The sequence below is a fragment of the Trichoderma gamsii genome (genome assembly GCF_001481775.2).
Source record: "Trichoderma gamsii strain T6085 chromosome Unknown Scaffold_29.2, whole genome shotgun sequence".
In the NCBI taxonomy this organism is placed as follows: Eukaryota; Fungi; Ascomycota; class Sordariomycetes; order Hypocreales; family Hypocreaceae; genus Trichoderma; species Trichoderma gamsii.
The window spans coordinates 219,024-235,109 of record NW_020171366.1 but is presented as its reverse complement, the minus strand read 5'-3'; the positions used below and the strand labels follow the sequence as shown (position 1 = coordinate 235,109).

At 45.8% G+C, this 16,086-nt stretch overlaps 7 protein-coding genes across 7 annotated transcripts; 1 reads left to right on the top strand and 6 right to left on the bottom strand.

The window, feature by feature from the left end:
* Nucleotides 1-68: 68 nt before the first annotated feature.
* Nucleotides 69-1,223, bottom strand: TGAM01_v207678 (hypothetical protein; the record flags this gene model as incomplete). Its single annotated transcript, XM_024550141.1, has 2 exons — nt 69-971; nt 1,026-1,223. 2 exons carry the CDS (start codon nt 1,221-1,223, stop codon nt 69-71), a joined length of 1,101 nt encoding a protein of 366 aa, XP_024405106.1.
* A 778-nt stretch (nt 1,224-2,001) lies between these two features.
* On the bottom strand, nt 2,002-3,368 carry TGAM01_v207677 (norsolorinic acid reductase; the record flags this gene model as incomplete). The annotated part of the gene is made up of 4 exons (XM_018805169.1): nt 2,002-2,025; nt 2,087-2,779; nt 2,845-3,070; nt 3,133-3,368. The coding sequence occupies 4 exons, from the start codon at nt 3,366-3,368 to the stop codon at nt 2,002-2,004; spliced, it is 1,179 nt and encodes a 392-aa protein (XP_018661619.1).
* A 1,534-nt stretch (nt 3,369-4,902) lies between these two features.
* TGAM01_v207676 (hypothetical protein) lies at nt 4,903-6,612 on the bottom strand (the record flags this gene model as incomplete). The annotated part of the gene is made up of 6 exons (XM_018805168.1): nt 4,903-5,203; nt 5,280-5,481; nt 5,543-5,800; nt 5,853-6,019; nt 6,073-6,307; nt 6,378-6,612. 6 exons carry the CDS (start codon nt 6,610-6,612, stop codon nt 4,903-4,905), a joined length of 1,398 nt encoding a protein of 465 aa, XP_018661618.1.
* A 1,653-nt stretch (nt 6,613-8,265) lies between these two features.
* TGAM01_v207675 (hypothetical protein) lies at nt 8,266-9,181 on the bottom strand (the record flags this gene model as incomplete). The annotated part of the gene is made up of 2 exons (XM_018805167.1): nt 8,266-8,839; nt 8,895-9,181. The coding sequence occupies 2 exons, from the start codon at nt 9,179-9,181 to the stop codon at nt 8,266-8,268; spliced, it is 861 nt and encodes a 286-aa protein (XP_018661617.1).
* A 1,525-nt stretch (nt 9,182-10,706) lies between these two features.
* On the bottom strand, nt 10,707-11,858 carry TGAM01_v207674 (beta-lactamase; the record flags this gene model as incomplete). The annotated part of the gene is made up of 1 exon (XM_018805166.1): nt 10,707-11,858. One exon carries the CDS (start codon nt 11,856-11,858, stop codon nt 10,707-10,709), a length of 1,152 nt encoding a protein of 383 aa, XP_018661616.1.
* A 2,022-nt stretch (nt 11,859-13,880) lies between these two features.
* TGAM01_v207673 (hypothetical protein) lies at nt 13,881-14,810 on the top strand (the record flags this gene model as incomplete). Its single annotated transcript, XM_018805165.1, has 1 exon — nt 13,881-14,810. One exon carries the CDS (start codon nt 13,881-13,883, stop codon nt 14,808-14,810), a length of 930 nt encoding a protein of 309 aa, XP_018661615.1.
* A 100-nt stretch (nt 14,811-14,910) lies between these two features.
* On the bottom strand, nt 14,911-16,001 carry TGAM01_v207672 (hypothetical protein; the record flags this gene model as incomplete). Its single annotated transcript, XM_024550140.1, has 5 exons — nt 14,911-15,227; nt 15,292-15,446; nt 15,516-15,645; nt 15,700-15,770; nt 15,829-16,001. 5 exons carry the CDS (start codon nt 15,999-16,001, stop codon nt 14,911-14,913), a joined length of 846 nt encoding a protein of 281 aa, XP_024405105.1.
* Between the last annotated feature and the right edge of the window lie 85 nt (nt 16,002-16,086).

Sequence of the window (16,086 nt, the reverse complement as noted above, 5' to 3'; positions counted from 1 at the left end):
AAGAGAGATGATAATCAATTACGATATATAATACAGCACCCTTTTCTCTTATTGCCACTGACATGTTTTCAATACTCTGTTGCTGGATGGTAGCCAGGATCACCAATTGTCCAACCCCCAGAGCCATTCGGCGTGAACTTAAAATACTGGCGAATCTGTTCAATATTTGCCTCCCACCTCTTGTCCTTACTCTTTTTATCCAAGCTCTCAAGGATAGACTCGCACATGACTTTTGTACGTCTTCTTGCCCACCACACGCTCTCGGAAAGAAGCCACCACGCGGTGGCATAAAAGGTGAGCATGATAATACATGCTTCGGTTCGGTTTATGAAAAATTCGTTCTCAAAGTCCCTTGAGGCTTTAGAAGGCCAGAAAAGTGTATATATCTGTATCTGTACCATTAGGTGATGGATGGCATGGCCGTTCAATACAGCATCCATCGTGTTTAGTAGAGGGGCCAGCCGCTCATATGGATCAGCTGATGCATTATCTTTGCAACATCCGAAGGATCCATCCAAGGCAGTTGATCGTGCGCCAAAGAAGTATTCGCCAAAGTCAAACGTGGTTCCTAGAGCTGACTCCCAGTCTTGGAATGCTTGGATCGAATCGTTTGACAAGGGAGACTTGAAAATGCCTCTGTAGCATCCTCTTTCTTCTTTCATAGTAATAATGACTGCTTTGAGACCAGCCGAAAATTTGAGTAGCTTGTCCGGTTCGCTTCTCATATCGATTTTATCGCCTGCGTATGCAAAAAAGGGCATGGACCAAGCGTAGTGGACCAGCAGCAGAGAGCAAGCGATAACTACATCGTGATTGCAGTTTTCTGTTCCTTGTGATAGGAGACCTCTGAATCCGGAGAGCGTGAGATCTAGGTGATAAGCCATAGCTTTTATGTATGTGCTATTATCTGGCGAAATGCTATGCTGGTGAGATGCCGATATCATTAAAACTGCATGCATAAGAATCTCATTCTAGCGGCCATTAGTGTTTGATAAAGTATACATGATTCGCATGAATTGACAAACATGTAGCGCTATAGGAAGCACATTGTCTCTCCAAACAGAAGTGCCAAAGGCAAGTGTCGATGCGGTGTGGCGATCAAAATGATGCAGGAGCTGTAGGACGGGCATATCAAGACCTAGTCCAAGAGATCTCGAGATATAGCCATTTTCAGATCTGTGGCAGTGAACTTGATGCTGTGGATGGTCTGGTAGCATAGACATGATACCAAACTCATACTGACACGGTATATTCTTGGCTAAACACCTCACGCAAACAGGTCGCAGCTCGTCGCACTGTTCGATTATCAGTCAATATTTGGCCCCTCATTCGTCCCGAAGAACTTGATGAATATGGATAACTCGATCGCTTGTAGTTGTACCTTGACTCTGGATGATTTACATGCCAGACACCCAGCACGGGACTTGGCATGTCGTCTTCGTTGGCGTAGTTCACGCCCATGGTTGTCTACTTTAGGAGGCGAGAGTTTTGTGCTCTCTCCTGTCTTTGAGATCGCAAAGACTCCAAAGTTTCCGCTGGTAGGATCTGACATTGTTTCAAGATACGGTGAAAAGAAGAAGAATACCAACTATCGAATGACTTCGGTAAGGAGAGAAGCATGAATAGTGCTTTAAATAAGTCCCGCCGCTTGGAAGCTCGCTAGCGCCAAGCCGGGATGAAGTGCGACCAGGAAAGCTGACACAGTGCTTTTACAGTGGTTCGGATAAATACATACATGCACCGATTGACCTGCATTATAGACGTTGTATGATAAGTGCTGCATCAGCCAAGAGGCATTGGAACAGTAGTGTAAACTCAACAAGAGGTAAATGAACCCTTCGCGGGCTTGTGAAAGAATGGATTCGACTGCAAGCATGATATCTAAATACACCAACTGCCGTCTATATATGATGTAGCTACATGTAGTCTGGTATGGATGTGATGCCTCGGAAACGAGCTACACATATATGTAATAGTGTGCGTCCTTAAAATGCCGCGACCTTACAAAGGATGAGGCTTGGGCGCCTATATACATGCAGTGTTAGCCTAGGTTGAACAGCCTGGGGTTCGCTTATCATCAACGTACCTGTGGTGGCAATACCCAATCAAAGTGGCCCATTCTCTTCGTTGTCCAAGCATCCTTTGCATGCTGAGTGCCCTTTGGTCCACCCAACAATGTCTGAGGGTATCCAAAGTCGAATGGCACAGCACTCTCAATCGCATTCCTCTCCTCCTCTGTCAAATCAATGCCCAGTGCTTCAATGTTGGCCTTGAGGTGTTCGGTCTTGCGACCACCCACAATAGGGAAGACATATGGAGCTTTGGTTCTAGCCCAGGCCAAGGCTATGCTGGTAATGGAAGTGCCGCGAGCCAAAGCTAACTTCTCCAGAGTATCGGCCATGACAGTCTTCTGGGGCTTATCGACGAAAGGCACTTTGCGGCCCTCCCTAGCTTCTTGTTCTTTCTCAGCTTCTCGTTGGGCCGAGGTGCGAAAGTAGCCCATTCCCAGGACACCAAAGGGTGCGAGAGCGATACCCTCATCGTTGCACATGGGGACAATCTCGCGCTCGATTTCTCGCTCAGCAGCATTCCACTGCCCTTGGTAGACAGAGAATTGAGTCAATCCCTTCTGACGAGCGTACTCGTTGGCCTTGGCGACAACCCATGCTGGAGTATTGGAAATGCCTAGATAGAGGATCTTTCCGGCAGCAACGAGATTGTGTAGAGAGTGCATTAGTTCTGGGATGCTGGTCGTGAAGTCCCATGTGTGGACATAGTACTAATGGATACTCAAGTCAGCAATTTCGGCAAACATTTCAAGAAAGAAACTTGGCAGAAACTAACCAGATCAATGTAGGACGTTTGCAGTGCCTTGAGACTCGCTTCAATAGATAGCACCAGAGACTTCTTGTTATTTCCGCCATAGTTGGACTGAATCTTTGTATCTTGATTGTGCAACTGCCAAGCAGACGTGTACTTGGTGGCTACAATAATCTCCTCTCGGTTGTTTCGTGCTTTCATCCATTCGCCGATGATTTCTTCGGACTCTCCGCACTGGTAATTTCCCGCTCTGGTCACGTAAAAAGTTAGCATAGTTTCTCTTGTAGATTGGCTCAAGTCTCTAGGACGCACGTATCAATGAAGTTGCCTCCTTGGCTATAAAAGTAATCCATCAACTCAAAAGACGCTTCTTTGTCGCAGCTGCCCATAATGTCTTCCCATGCTGTTCCAAATCCCATGCCTCCAAGGCAGAGGGGACTGACTTTGACCGCAGCCGTGGGAGACAATTGGCGATGATAGGCAAGCAAGCTTTTGGGCGGAGGGGCATCCGCAGGGAGGTTGTTGGACTTGTTCTTGATTGAAGACATGATGTATAATGGAATTTATGGGTAAATGTATCTAAATGGATCTGTTTCTGGCTGCTGAAGAAAGAAAGGTTCTTGGAATTCCTATGGCAGATGCCTCCTTATATCTATTCTCGAACTACGGGCTCTAGTTCTGTAGAGCATCGTATCGTATTTCGAATTTGGTACGCTCGTATGCCCAATTCGGCAAGTATTCTCTGCTTTCAAGGTATATATCTCCGATATGCAATACTGCAGTCAAACAAAGTACGAAGCACAGTATGTTTTCGGCAATGACCCCAGCCATCCTCGTTTGCCAAATCGGGTATACGAGACAAACACGGACTAGTGTGCTGACCGCCTCCACAGAGGAGATCGATCCGGCATTCACTAATGCAATGCTTTATTAGGGAGTGCAACTCGCGCAAGAAGTGTTTCTACAAGAAATATCGGCATTGGATTAGAAGAGGCAAGGAACGTATTTTCATAAAAAAATGTGAATTTGACAACTCTTATATATATGCATATACGCTGATTTGTATATCTACGGCTGTTTTCTCTTCACATGCTGACAGAGTAAAAACTCTAAGCAATAGGCCAATTGGCCCATTGGACAGCAAAAACATGGCCCGTGTTAGAATCCTTATAGTCAAGGGGCTTCTATGTGCTTGTGCTCCATGTCACTACGCGACATATGAGGGGCGTAAGTAGTAGTTATAGTACTCCTAGCATCCAGCAGGATTCTTGAGACCCAACCAATTGCGTTGTCAGCAGACTTCGCCCTTTGAAGTAAACGTGCAATAGATCTACTATAATCATACATGATTTCAGCACCCCACTTCCATAAGTCATGCCACCAAGTCCCAAGAAATTCAGCTTCGGATATAGACCAGACAATCGCTCCGCAAGGTATTGCAAAAATTATCGGATTTAAGAAAAGTCCGTTTATTGAGGCCGTCGTCTATACCGCCTAGGCTCCCAATGTCAATTAGTTGATTACTGAAAGGCATGCAAGGAAAGCATATCTTAACTCTCATGTCATGCAGATATAGATATCTATGTGGAACAGCATAATGACTCGACATCCTGATGAGATTTGTCGTGATCGAAAACAAATAAGTGAGCTGTGTTTCTGATGTGTCGATTATCCAACATACATAATTTTGTCATGCAAACTGGGTACCAGTCCATTCCATAAGATGATAGCATCGAACCACGAGGTGATGTCACCTAGATAGGAATCAGAGTCTCGATTAGAGCAGTCAATTCAAGTCTTTGTTGATAGTAGCCGAAGTAGACAGTTTTCCAAATTGACTCCAATCGACTCTTCGGGGACAAGGTGCCGATAAGACAGAGTGACATGTACAAGCCAGCACAGAGATATAAAATGACACGCAATGTTACCCACTTCTCAACAGATGAAAAGATCTTTATCAGAATACTTTATTTGCATTAGTAGCTATATAGCAGGCCAATGACTGAATCTTTTGCCCAGTGGCGCACTCGAATTGGCAGGTTCGTTGTAAGAATGTCTGCGATGAGTATGTTTCCTATTACTTCAGTTCTCTACGAAATCATTTGGTCCGGCCTTATGGATGCGTCCATTGATCATAATGACATTGAGTTTATCATGATTCTGAAGAATCTCAAGCTCTTTCATGGGATCTCCGTCAACCAAGATTAAATCGGCATAGTATCCGGGCTGAATCTTGCCGAGCTCGTGTGGACGACCCATTAAAGCTCCCACTCCTGCGGTAGCAGCTATGATGCTTTCGTGTGTAGTCATGTCCAGCAGCTTGTGGAAATGCACGAGATCTCGTGCATATGTACCATGTGGGCACCAGGCGAAGCCATAGTCACTACATCACAACGTTAGCATAGAGCCTGCTACTGCTCAGCCGTTTCCAAAAAAAGTAGTGTAATATGGCAACTCACCCTCCTGGCAAAACAATAATGCCACGGCGATGCATCTCTCTTAAAGCCGCAACGGCAATTTCAGTCTCTCTTTTATAGCCCATCGCCTCCGCGGCATTGAAAGCATATCCAAAAGGCTCGGCATCATAGAGAGTGGCCCAGAGCCAATTGATTGCAGGAGCGACAACAATACAGTCTTTCTTCTCCTCGAGCAGTTTCATGCCTAATTGGCAGCAATCAGCAATTAACCCACGTCCAGCTCAAGATTAACCATTGTCCCGTACCTTCATCACAGGTATATGAGGCGTGGAAAATAACGTCAACGTCGTACTTGGCGGACTGGACCACAGAGTCTCGAGCTCTAGCATGGGAGCAGACGCGTTTGCCCAACTTATGCGCCTCTTCGACAGCCACCCGGGTTTCTTCCTCTGTATAATAGCAGTCTTCGGCGGAACGAATCTCAGTGATAGCCTCCCCCGACATGCTAAGCTTTATGTTATCAGCGCCGAGATCTGCAATGGTCTTGACAACACGGCGGAAGTCTAGTTCTCAGTTAATCTGATATCCTGATACAGTGGCTTTTTAGGAACCCACCATCAACGTTGTCTGCCATGAAGCTGATATCAAGGCTCAGTTCACCATCTGTTTTGGCAATCTCGCGGGCGTTTGCAAGAGAACGAGGCCCTGGAATGGACCCGGCATTGATAGCGTCCCGAACAGCTATGTCGAGGTGATCTTTCGCAGCCGCAGCGCCAAAGCACCTAATGGCGCGAAGTTAATACAGATTCGAAGTATATGAAGATGAATTGCTCACATCGTATATCCAGAGTCCAAGTAGCACTTTGCATTTTCCTCTGTCAGCAGTAAATGCTCGCCGGGGTTCATTTTTCCAAGCTGACTGATGTCTCCACCGTTCCAGGTCATATGTGTATGGGCATCGCCAAGGCCAGACATGATAGTGCGACCGTTTCCATCGCATACACTAACACTCGGGTCCCTCTTTAGTTCGATTTCATTAGGGATGGATCCAACGAATACGATGCGCTCGCCTGTTTGTGTTATATGTTTTTTTCTTTCCCGCTTTTGCTTTATAGGCTGAGAAAAAGCTCAGACACGAACCTTGAATGTATACGGAACCTTTGTAGGGTTCGCGACCGCTCGACTCTATAATGTTTACATTTACAAAGAGAATTTTGGAAGCTGGGTCTATACCCTTGATTTCGTAATTTGGTGGCTGTAGCTCTGGCTTGACTTTGTACTCTCGAATGGGTTTTAGATTGCGTGGTGGTCCTTGGTAACGCTCTCCAGGAGTGGTCTGAAAATTATCCAGCGAGAAAGCTGGCCACGAAACCATAGTTAGATGCTCTTTGACGATTATTTTGAAGATAGAAATGTAAGAGAAAGAAAATCTCCGGACATGAAACTATTACGTTGGTCATGAATACTGATTATACATGTTGCCACCTACGTATCTATATGTGCTTTAGCCTAAGATAGCGAGTTTCTATAGGATTAATGTAGGATGCACTTTTGTCCGGATATTAAATCCTTCGATTCCGGGCGCGCGACCATTTACAAAAGAGGGACCGCAAGAGACGCATTCACATACCATTGTAGAATGAAAGCATTGTCTCTCATAGTCAATAACCTCCATTTTTAAGGCTCAAGCTAATTTAGCAAAGGCTTGACAAAGCCGCTTGTGTCTACTACTTCAGTACCTTAGTTACAGTGAAAATACATAGCTTCTCTGACATGAGAATGGACAAGTATTATATAAAGTGATCCATGAATGAAATGCAACCAAAGTTATGTTCTACCTAGGTAGTTCATTGTAGTGCGCGTAATAGCAGTAATGTATGTCGATTATTTACAAATTGATTGCAGTTTCCTGTTTTATCCCGCTTGTCAGGTCGCATTCAAATGCGGGGAAGGTAGGAATATGTAGAAGGGTGCATAGAGGTTGTGAACACCGTTTAGATAAGGGGCGTGCATCGTTGCAGCTCATTGGTTATACATGCTGCAGGCGGTAACGATAAGCCGAAGTATCATCTCCAGGGAAGAAGTGTGGCATATTGATTACTGAAAACTAGAAAAGTTATGTTAGTGATAAAAAGGAAATGAATTGATGGCGGATTGCATAGAGTTACTATAGTGAAAATTGTACTCGGATGTCAAGAATGATAAGCGATATCTGAGTATCTGTAAACCACGACTTTAAATACATGGTTTTAACTCCTTCCATATTCATGTAAACAATGCATTCGATGAAACTGAAATCTTTCTACGGGTATTAATTTGATGTAAGTTGATTATTGATGCTTGTAGAGTGTGGGCAGAGGTTTATGCTTTCTCTTTCTCCTTCTCTACCTGTCTTGCCATTTCTACCTCCCAAAACTTTCTATATCTCTCCACAGCACCTTGTCCATCGTCTTCGTCTTCCAGACACTTCGAAGCCACTTTTCATCAGGCTCCAACAACGTGTGGCAGTCAGGCACCGCACCAGCTTCGAGTAGAATCTGAACAATGTCCCAGATGCGTGCGATAACGGCGGCATTCAGGGCACTGCCATGTTATCCGCCGCGAGCATTGACGTGAGCTTCTTTGCTTAACAGTAAGCGGATAGTAGACGTCTGGCCTGAGAAAGAATGCTGCCGCCTGCAGAGCCGAGCCAAGTAATCCACCTTGTGCGTTATAACGAGAGGCGGACACCCATAACCCATTTATAGGCGGAGTTTTCAGTTGCGTTCTCTTGCGCTGGGTAAATTAACTCACTTGCAATCTAAACTCCGAACTCATATACTGCTGCTGCAGCATTCCATACAGTGAGTGACTTTTGCACTAGGATATGTATATTGAGAAAGGCATTTTTAGTATATTACACGCCTTATTATACGTATCAAGAGATGTATACTAAATTTTTCAACGCTGATAATTTTACATTTATTTGACCAAAGAGCTCATTTTTCTTCTTACACCCATGAATATCCAGATAAGCTATAGACAAATCTTAGACAAAATCTGTGCTCTTGGCAATCTCCTCTGTAATATCCAATTGCTCTTCCACCTTTTTCAGCTTTTGCTTCGCCACACCGAAACAATCGGATCCAAGGAGAACTCGCAAAACTTCTCCTTTTCCTTTGTTCGCCAATTCCTCGCCTGCTACATCCGTTGCCACGTCTACTATTTTCTTCCCTCCTTTGATAGGATCTCCTGGCTGCTGGCCATCTGACGCATGCTGATACTCCACAAGCCCTCTGGCAGGAGTACCATCGTACTCATTTATTTTGCGCGCGGGGACTACCAGGTTGGTAACCAAATTGGTCCGGAAAGAGCCTGGTTCAACAAGTATGACTCTGATGCCAAAAATGCCTACTTCAGTCGCCAGAGCTTCTGAGAAGCCGCTCAAAGCGAATTTAGAAGCCGTGTAGGCGGTGGTTGCAGGGGCACCATAGAAGCCAGCCAAACTGCTGACATTCACAATAGTTCCCGCGCCATTCTTCCTAAAGTGAGGCAAGGCGCCCTTGATGCAGCGCACCGCTCCAATAGTGTTTGTCTGCAGTTGAGCCTCAAATTCATCGATGCTAACATAAAGAGTCAGAGGCAAATTGATACCAAAGAATACCATGAGTCTCCTACCTCATCTCCTCAAGAGGACCTAGCATTGCATATCCAGCATTACAGACCAATATATCAACACTGTTCTCTTTGACAAGCTTTTCAACAGTAGCTTCTGTCTCGCGTTTGTCAACATCTATCTCAACCCATTGCCCGCCTTGCTGCTGGACTGTGGGATATTTGGCGGCCGCTGTCTGGGGATTGCGAGTAGCGGCTAACACTTTATGACCAGCCGCAAGAGCAGCATAGACGATTTGCACGCCAATGCCAGAAGAAGCGCCAGTGATGAGAAATGTGTGTGCTACCATTGTCGATGTAAATAAGGTGTTTGTATAGTGGCTTATTCTGAAGAATCTACAAAGAGATTCTTGATCCTTATATATGCCAATCTTGCATTGGCATTTCCATGATTACAAATTTGCGGGAAACTACCACACCGTCCTCCCAGTTTGGCGTTTCCCTCATCAGAATGATCAGAATGCCTCAGTCTGCGAGCAGCTTACACTTTAGCTATGATTGGATGAGGATTCTGTCTAAGATACTCCATCTCGCGATCTAAGATTGTGGACAACATTGTGGAGACTCGCCGCACCAATGATTATAGAGGTGTAAGCAAGCGGCATCATTAGCGCTTGGAGGTTCAGGCGCATGTATGTACTAACTGAGCAAGTGTTCGGCCAAGTCTCCCGACATGTCTCATCTTCTCTTCTGCGCAGAACCCCTAAAAACAATTACAATCAGCTAATCATCTGATTAAGGACCCGTTAAATACCCAAGATGCATGATACATATGATGCTGTATCTATAGCGCGTTTTGACGATGATGAATGGAGAGGCACAACCGACCCCAAAGTGCGGCGCAGAGTGCAAAATCGGCTCAATCAGAGGGCATATCGGCTACGAAGGAAACAGATGCTCAAAGTCTCCGATACGATATGGAAGAGAGCTGCTCATAGCAAGGTTATACCTGCCCCTGATCTACCAACCGGCATTTTGGTCTCTGAAGAGCAGTCATGCAAGAGGAGCAACCTCAATTTTGCTCCACTTCGGGAGTGCGATCAAGATGCCAGTGATAAGCATGGAGCAGATACAGAAGGACACCCTGACACAGCTCCCTGGTACACCAACCCGACGGCGGTATCTTTGCAATTCTATACACTGAAGCTTGGGCGCCACATAGGACGCTCGCCGTCTAGGGATCACCTCCTATGCATTATGCAATTTAATGTTATGAGAGCACTTGGAACGATTAGCAACATTATCGGATTATCCACAGCAAACCTGACAGATGATACTTGTGAATCTCCCTATTATTCTAAGCTCGCTCGTTCATGTCATCTGTCTGCAAACAACATACCTCGAACCAATCTCCCAAAAAGTCTGAGGCCGACTGATCTACAAAGGTCTGTTCCGCACCATCCATGGTTCGATATCTTACCTTTTCCGGAGATGAGAGATAATCTTTTACGACTTGAGTTACATACGGACACAATAGCCAGTGATTCACATTACGATGCAGATAGTCTATGTCATTGGATGGTTGGGCTAGATGCTGCTCAGAAAGAAGGCGGTCTTATTGTTTGGGGAGACCCATGCGATGTAGCATCTTGGGAGGTAACAGAAGAATTCTACCAGAAATGGGGTTGGACTCTAGGAGGATGCGTGGAGCTATTTAGATCGACCAATTCTTGGAGGGCGCGAAGAGGGGAAAGGCCTCTCTTTACTATGAAGACGTTGTAATATATTTAGAAATAGTTATCTTTTTGGTCTTTCTTTTTGCTCATAACATTATCTTCGTTATCTCAAGTGAGGAATTGCTTTGACAAATAGCCGCTATTCTAGTTCTATTCCCAAAGCCTTATATACAGCCTTCACGTACTCCCCTTCTCTCCCTTTAACCATTATGTTATGTGACATTTGATTCATAGCATACGTAAATGTGAGTTTCCGATCAATGTCAAAGATGAACAACGATCCTCCCCACCCTCCCCAGCAGCCAACTCTCCCACCTGGCATGAAGTTTGCGGAGCCTCGTCCTCCGAGCGCATATCCAATGCCAAAAGCCATGGGAAATCCCATCACCAAATCGATCCCATCTGACTGTTCTTGGAAAATCAGGTCAATCGTCTTTTCAGACAGCAACTGCACCCCGTCCACTCCACCACCGAGAGCTAGGGTAGAGTAGATGCGATTCATTGCGCGAGCATTACCAAACCCATTGAAAGAACTGAGGTCTGCTTTTCGGATTGTTTCCGTATTGACAAAGTTTGGAGTAAAGAATGGGTTGGCGAGCGTCTTGAATGGAATTGATCCTGGTTCAGGCATTGCTTGCGTCGGTGGTGTGTCTTTGGGCGCAATACTGTTGCTCGCGCGAGAAATATCTTTATCCGAGAGGCCAATCTGGAAATCTGCGTTCAGAGGAGCCGCAATCTCCTCAGCGACAAACTGTTTCATTGTTTTGCCTGTCACACGTCGCAGGACTTCGGCTATCAGCACTCCAAAAGTACCCGCGTGATATCCTGACGCTGTACCAGGCTCCCACAGAGGAGCCTGCGCTGCAAGCTTTGCCGCAATAGCGTCTTGGTCAGGCAAGTCTTCAAAGGTAATCTTCTCCTCCCACGCTGAAAGTCCTGACGTATGAGACAGAAGGTGTCGAATCTCAATATCTTGCTTCCCGTTGGCAGCGAATTCGGGCCAGTACTGAGCAACTTTTGCATCGTGATCCACCAGGCCGCGATCAATGAGCATCAAAAGAGCTAGGCTCGCGACTCCTTTCGTGCATGACCAGACCGCTACAAGAGTATCAGCCTCCCAGGGACGAGTACCTTCTTCATCAACATATCCACCCCAAATATCAACAACGTTTTTGCCGTCTATGTTCACAGTGATGGAAGCTCCAACGTCGGCTTTAGAATCCAGATTCTTCTGAAAAACCTTCCGCAGCTCTTCGAATTTGGGATCGTAGTGGCCTTGAACTTGCGCCATTAGGACAGAGTAGCCCCACTTCGGAGGAAGGCGATTATAGAGGGAATGAGACTCAAAAGTAAAACTTTAGGTAGTATCAGTATGGCTACTGTTCGTGTTCGATCGAACGGGAGACGCCGTCACCATATACTCAATTTATATCCCAAAAACTCCGCATGATGCTACCTAAATTCCTAACACAAGAATGCATTAGGAAGATCGCCCCCGCAGATGCTACGTTCCTTACCGTAGAGGCGGAGAGGGTATGTCCGCCGCACCGTGATGCTAACCTCGTGCTACACAGGATCGGGCCACATACAACTGCCCGAATCTGAGAGTCCTATAGAAGCTAAATAAGTCTGATCCGGGGTAATTCAGCTGCAAGGAACCCGCGAGGCCCGAGGCGGAGTCTAATCACACAATAGGCAATAGTAGCCTTCCGGAGAGAGCCAAGTTCCCGTTCTACGAGGCACGAAACTATGCTACTTATCGAATAGCTCGGATTTATAACCCACCGGTGCCGAGGTAGTAGATATTGGCCATCGAATGTCGCTTCCCTTTTTCACCTTCTTGAGTGAAGCGGCGGAGTTTCATAAATCCAGGATAAATATATATATGTACAATTATATATATGGACTGTATTTATGCCTCTAATATTGGCTCATTTTTAGATAATTACGTGCTGTAACCAGGGTGAACCAGTCGACAATGACAAAAGATGCAGTGAGCACGCTATCCTCGAGTTGACAAGCCTCTGTTGGAGCATAGATTAATAGAATTTTCACTTTTTTTTATAAGTGATGAAGGAGAAAATAGTTATATGTAGGAGTACTACCTCAATTTACATAAGCCCACAGCTAAGAAAGGGAGAATAAAAGGTAGAGGCAGAAGAGCGCAAGCTAACTCATGCGCCGTCCGAATGTAGATGTGCAAAGGGATTCTGATTGTAAATTGGTATGAAAACTTTTCTAGACTGAAACAGAAAAGTCTACCTTGTTTGCAAGCTATATCACTTGGCAGTTATCCTACAATTTGCATACCACTACACAGTAGAGGTGATAGAGCCAAGTCGGCATTGATCCTCAATGTTATGTAATCTAGCTGAGCCACCTACCATGATTACGACGCCGTCAGACTGCGCCGCATTTTCACAGCAATTGTAATCTCTCCCGGATCTCAATTTCATTATGAAATAGCCGCAAGAGTAATTGACTAACAGGCGACAACAATGATGTGCCTCCTAGAGCCTCGCCTCAAACCATCTTCGTCCTTTCAGAAGTTCACTTCTACTCCCACACAAGCTACGTGCCTTCATGTTTGAAAGTAGCTCTCCAAAGCATACTAATCTGGGAGAGAATTCACATTGAGGGTAGATTTTCACGAATTCGAACTTTGCTAGGTCGTTGTTGGGCCGAGGGTCCAGCCCTATATAAATCGGAATCTAGGAGCCGACAGATGTATTCGCTTTGTATATACGACGATGTAAATGTATACGGCAATTACTTGAAGACTTAGTGAGTAGTTGCGCTGACTATAATGCGCTTCTATCAATATTCTCAATACATCTTATAGCTCAACTATTTGTTTCAGTTTAGGTTAAGTAAGCTGGGTCTCGGTTCTCAGTTACTAGCAGTTGTTACTAAAGGGCTCCGCTAACACTTAATAGTCCGATGCACTCTTAGATCAGGAACAAGACGTTAGAATCATGCCAAAATAGGAACCAGGTTACGATGCGCCGGGACGTAACTAAAAACTACAGGGGACTGTTAACGCCAGATCGGTTCCCGACTCGGCAAAAAAATAGGTTCGTCAAGATATAAAACAATGTTTGGTACAGGTTCGGTTTCCGATTCGGCAACTAAAAATAGTTTCAAGGGGTCAATCAACGTCTAGTATAGCTTCGGTCTCCGGCTCGGCAGCTGAAGCGCATTTCGCAAAGGGTATAAATGCATGATTAGGCTGCAAGTTTTGGCGCATGTCCAACCTTTTTTAAATAAGTAACATTCTCAACTTTCAACTTCATTTCGTTGTAGAGCTTCAGCCATGGAAGTCACAGAAGACATCTTTCGTGGGTATACCGCAGCCCAGGGCCAGAATTACTCGTCGGTACGCCCTGGGTATTCTCCAGAGCTCTTCAAAATCATCATTGATCATCACACTTCTACCGGCGGCCAACTCCACACCGTTGTTGACGTCGGCTGCGGCCCTGGCCAGGCTATCAAGGACTTGGCTCCCTTCTTCGAAAATGCCATCGGCCTGGATCCGTCGGAGGGCATGATTGACACCGCACGCGCTTCTGCCAAGTCTGCGAACCTGCCTATACGCTTTGAGGTATCGACTGCCGAAACCCTGGGAATTGACTTGGAGCCGCCCATCTCTGATGGCAGCGTTGACATGGTCACCGCCGCTACGGCGGCCCACTGGTTCGATATGGCGGGTTTCTGGAAAGCAGCATCGCGCATTCTCAAGCCTGGCGGCACCGTTGCGATTTGGGCACGGTCTGGAGCGGCGATCAACGCTACAAAGACGCCGAACGGGGTCGCAATCAAGGCCCTCGTAGAAGAGTTCTACATTGGGCTACGCCCATGGGCAAGGGTAGGCAACTTGTTGGCTCGCGATCTCTACATTGGCCTACCACTGCCTTGGACGCTTGAAGTTCCGGTAGTAGAGTTCGATAAAGAGAGCTTCGTTCGCAAAGAGTGGAACAAGGATAAGACAGGCATAGAAAACGACATCATTCGCACAGGAGGCCCAGTCACACCCGAGCAGTTTGAGAAGCTCATGGGTACTTCTAGTCCGGTCAGTCGATGGAGGGAAGCTCACCCAGACAAGGTCGGGACAGAGGAAGACATAGTAAGGCAGCTGAGAAGGCGGATAGAAAGCCTTTTGCACGAAGCTGGTATCAAGCCTGGCGAAGAAACACTAACTGGCGAAGTCGCAATGGTCTTGCTGCTGGTAAAGAAGAAGCTATAGTTCAACAATGTCTCATGACTGTCTCAACGTTGCCAGCAATACATGAGTGTCGACTCTCCATGCACTATACATAGTTACTGAAAATACACAATATTCCCATCTATAGCAGTTCCGCTTCAACTAAACTCTCATAGCCACGTCCATCCGGCCAGATATTCACAATCTTCATACCAGCTTCACTAATCACTTTATTCCAGACCGCCTCTGTTCTCTCCTTGCCAGATATTTGCAGCATGAAACAATCCAACCCGGCTTGATAGATGCTAGCTCCCACAGGTGGAAGTACTATGTCATTGACCAACAGCTTTGAGTAGCCAGGCTTCATCGCAGCTGCGACCTGCTTCAAGATATTGACCACCGTGCTGTCTGGCCAATCATGAAGAACAGCGTGAAAGAAGTATACTCGACTGCCTGTATCTGCTGTCAGTATTCAGCCGCCAAAGAGTAACATGTGCGAATTGCATCGAGCATTGAAACTGACCTTTAACTGGCTGGGGCTCGAAAAAGTTATGTCCAATAGCTCTAATTTTATCCGTAGTAAACTTAGCCATAGCAATCACCTTTGGCAAATCCTGCAGCACCAGTGATCCCAGAAATGCGGGAAAGTGAATAGAAGGACGCATAACATGATCAGTTCTAGAACCAAGTGGTTATCCCAATTTGCTTTTTCGCAGCTACTGCAAACAATGTACTGAGCATGCATACCTTACTCGGAGTGCTGGCGCAAGGAGAGTCCTCTTATCGCCCAGAGAGAGCGAAAAGTTCGTCGGCTGGAAAAGATCCTCGCCGGTTTCCTTGATAATATTGCTTGAAGCTAATAGTTGTAAAAGATGTTCTATCCATATATCAGCAATTAGTAACTAGTACTCACGTTGTCTAGTGCACTTACGTAGAAGCTCTGGGTCAATATCTTTTTTGGCAATCGCTCTCAGCTCGTCAATGTTTTTCTCGCCTCCGCCACTACCGGTCCAAGCATCCCAAACTCCCCGTATCAATAAGAACATAGATAGCGGGGTACACGACAGGCTCTTCATTTATGAATCGCAAGACTTTTTCTGCATTTGTTTCCAACTTGTGATAGAGCTTGCGGGCCGCCATGGCCATTTCTAGTCGTGTAGCGTCATCGTCGCCAAATTTTATCGCAGCAGCTGCATTTAGCTTTTGGATCAGGTCTCTTGTGCTATCTGCCATGGTGAAGTTGACTGGAGTAATTTATATGGGAGCGTCTGAAGCCGGGAAATGAGCAGCGTATTATACAAAAAAGGCGAAAAGTGTT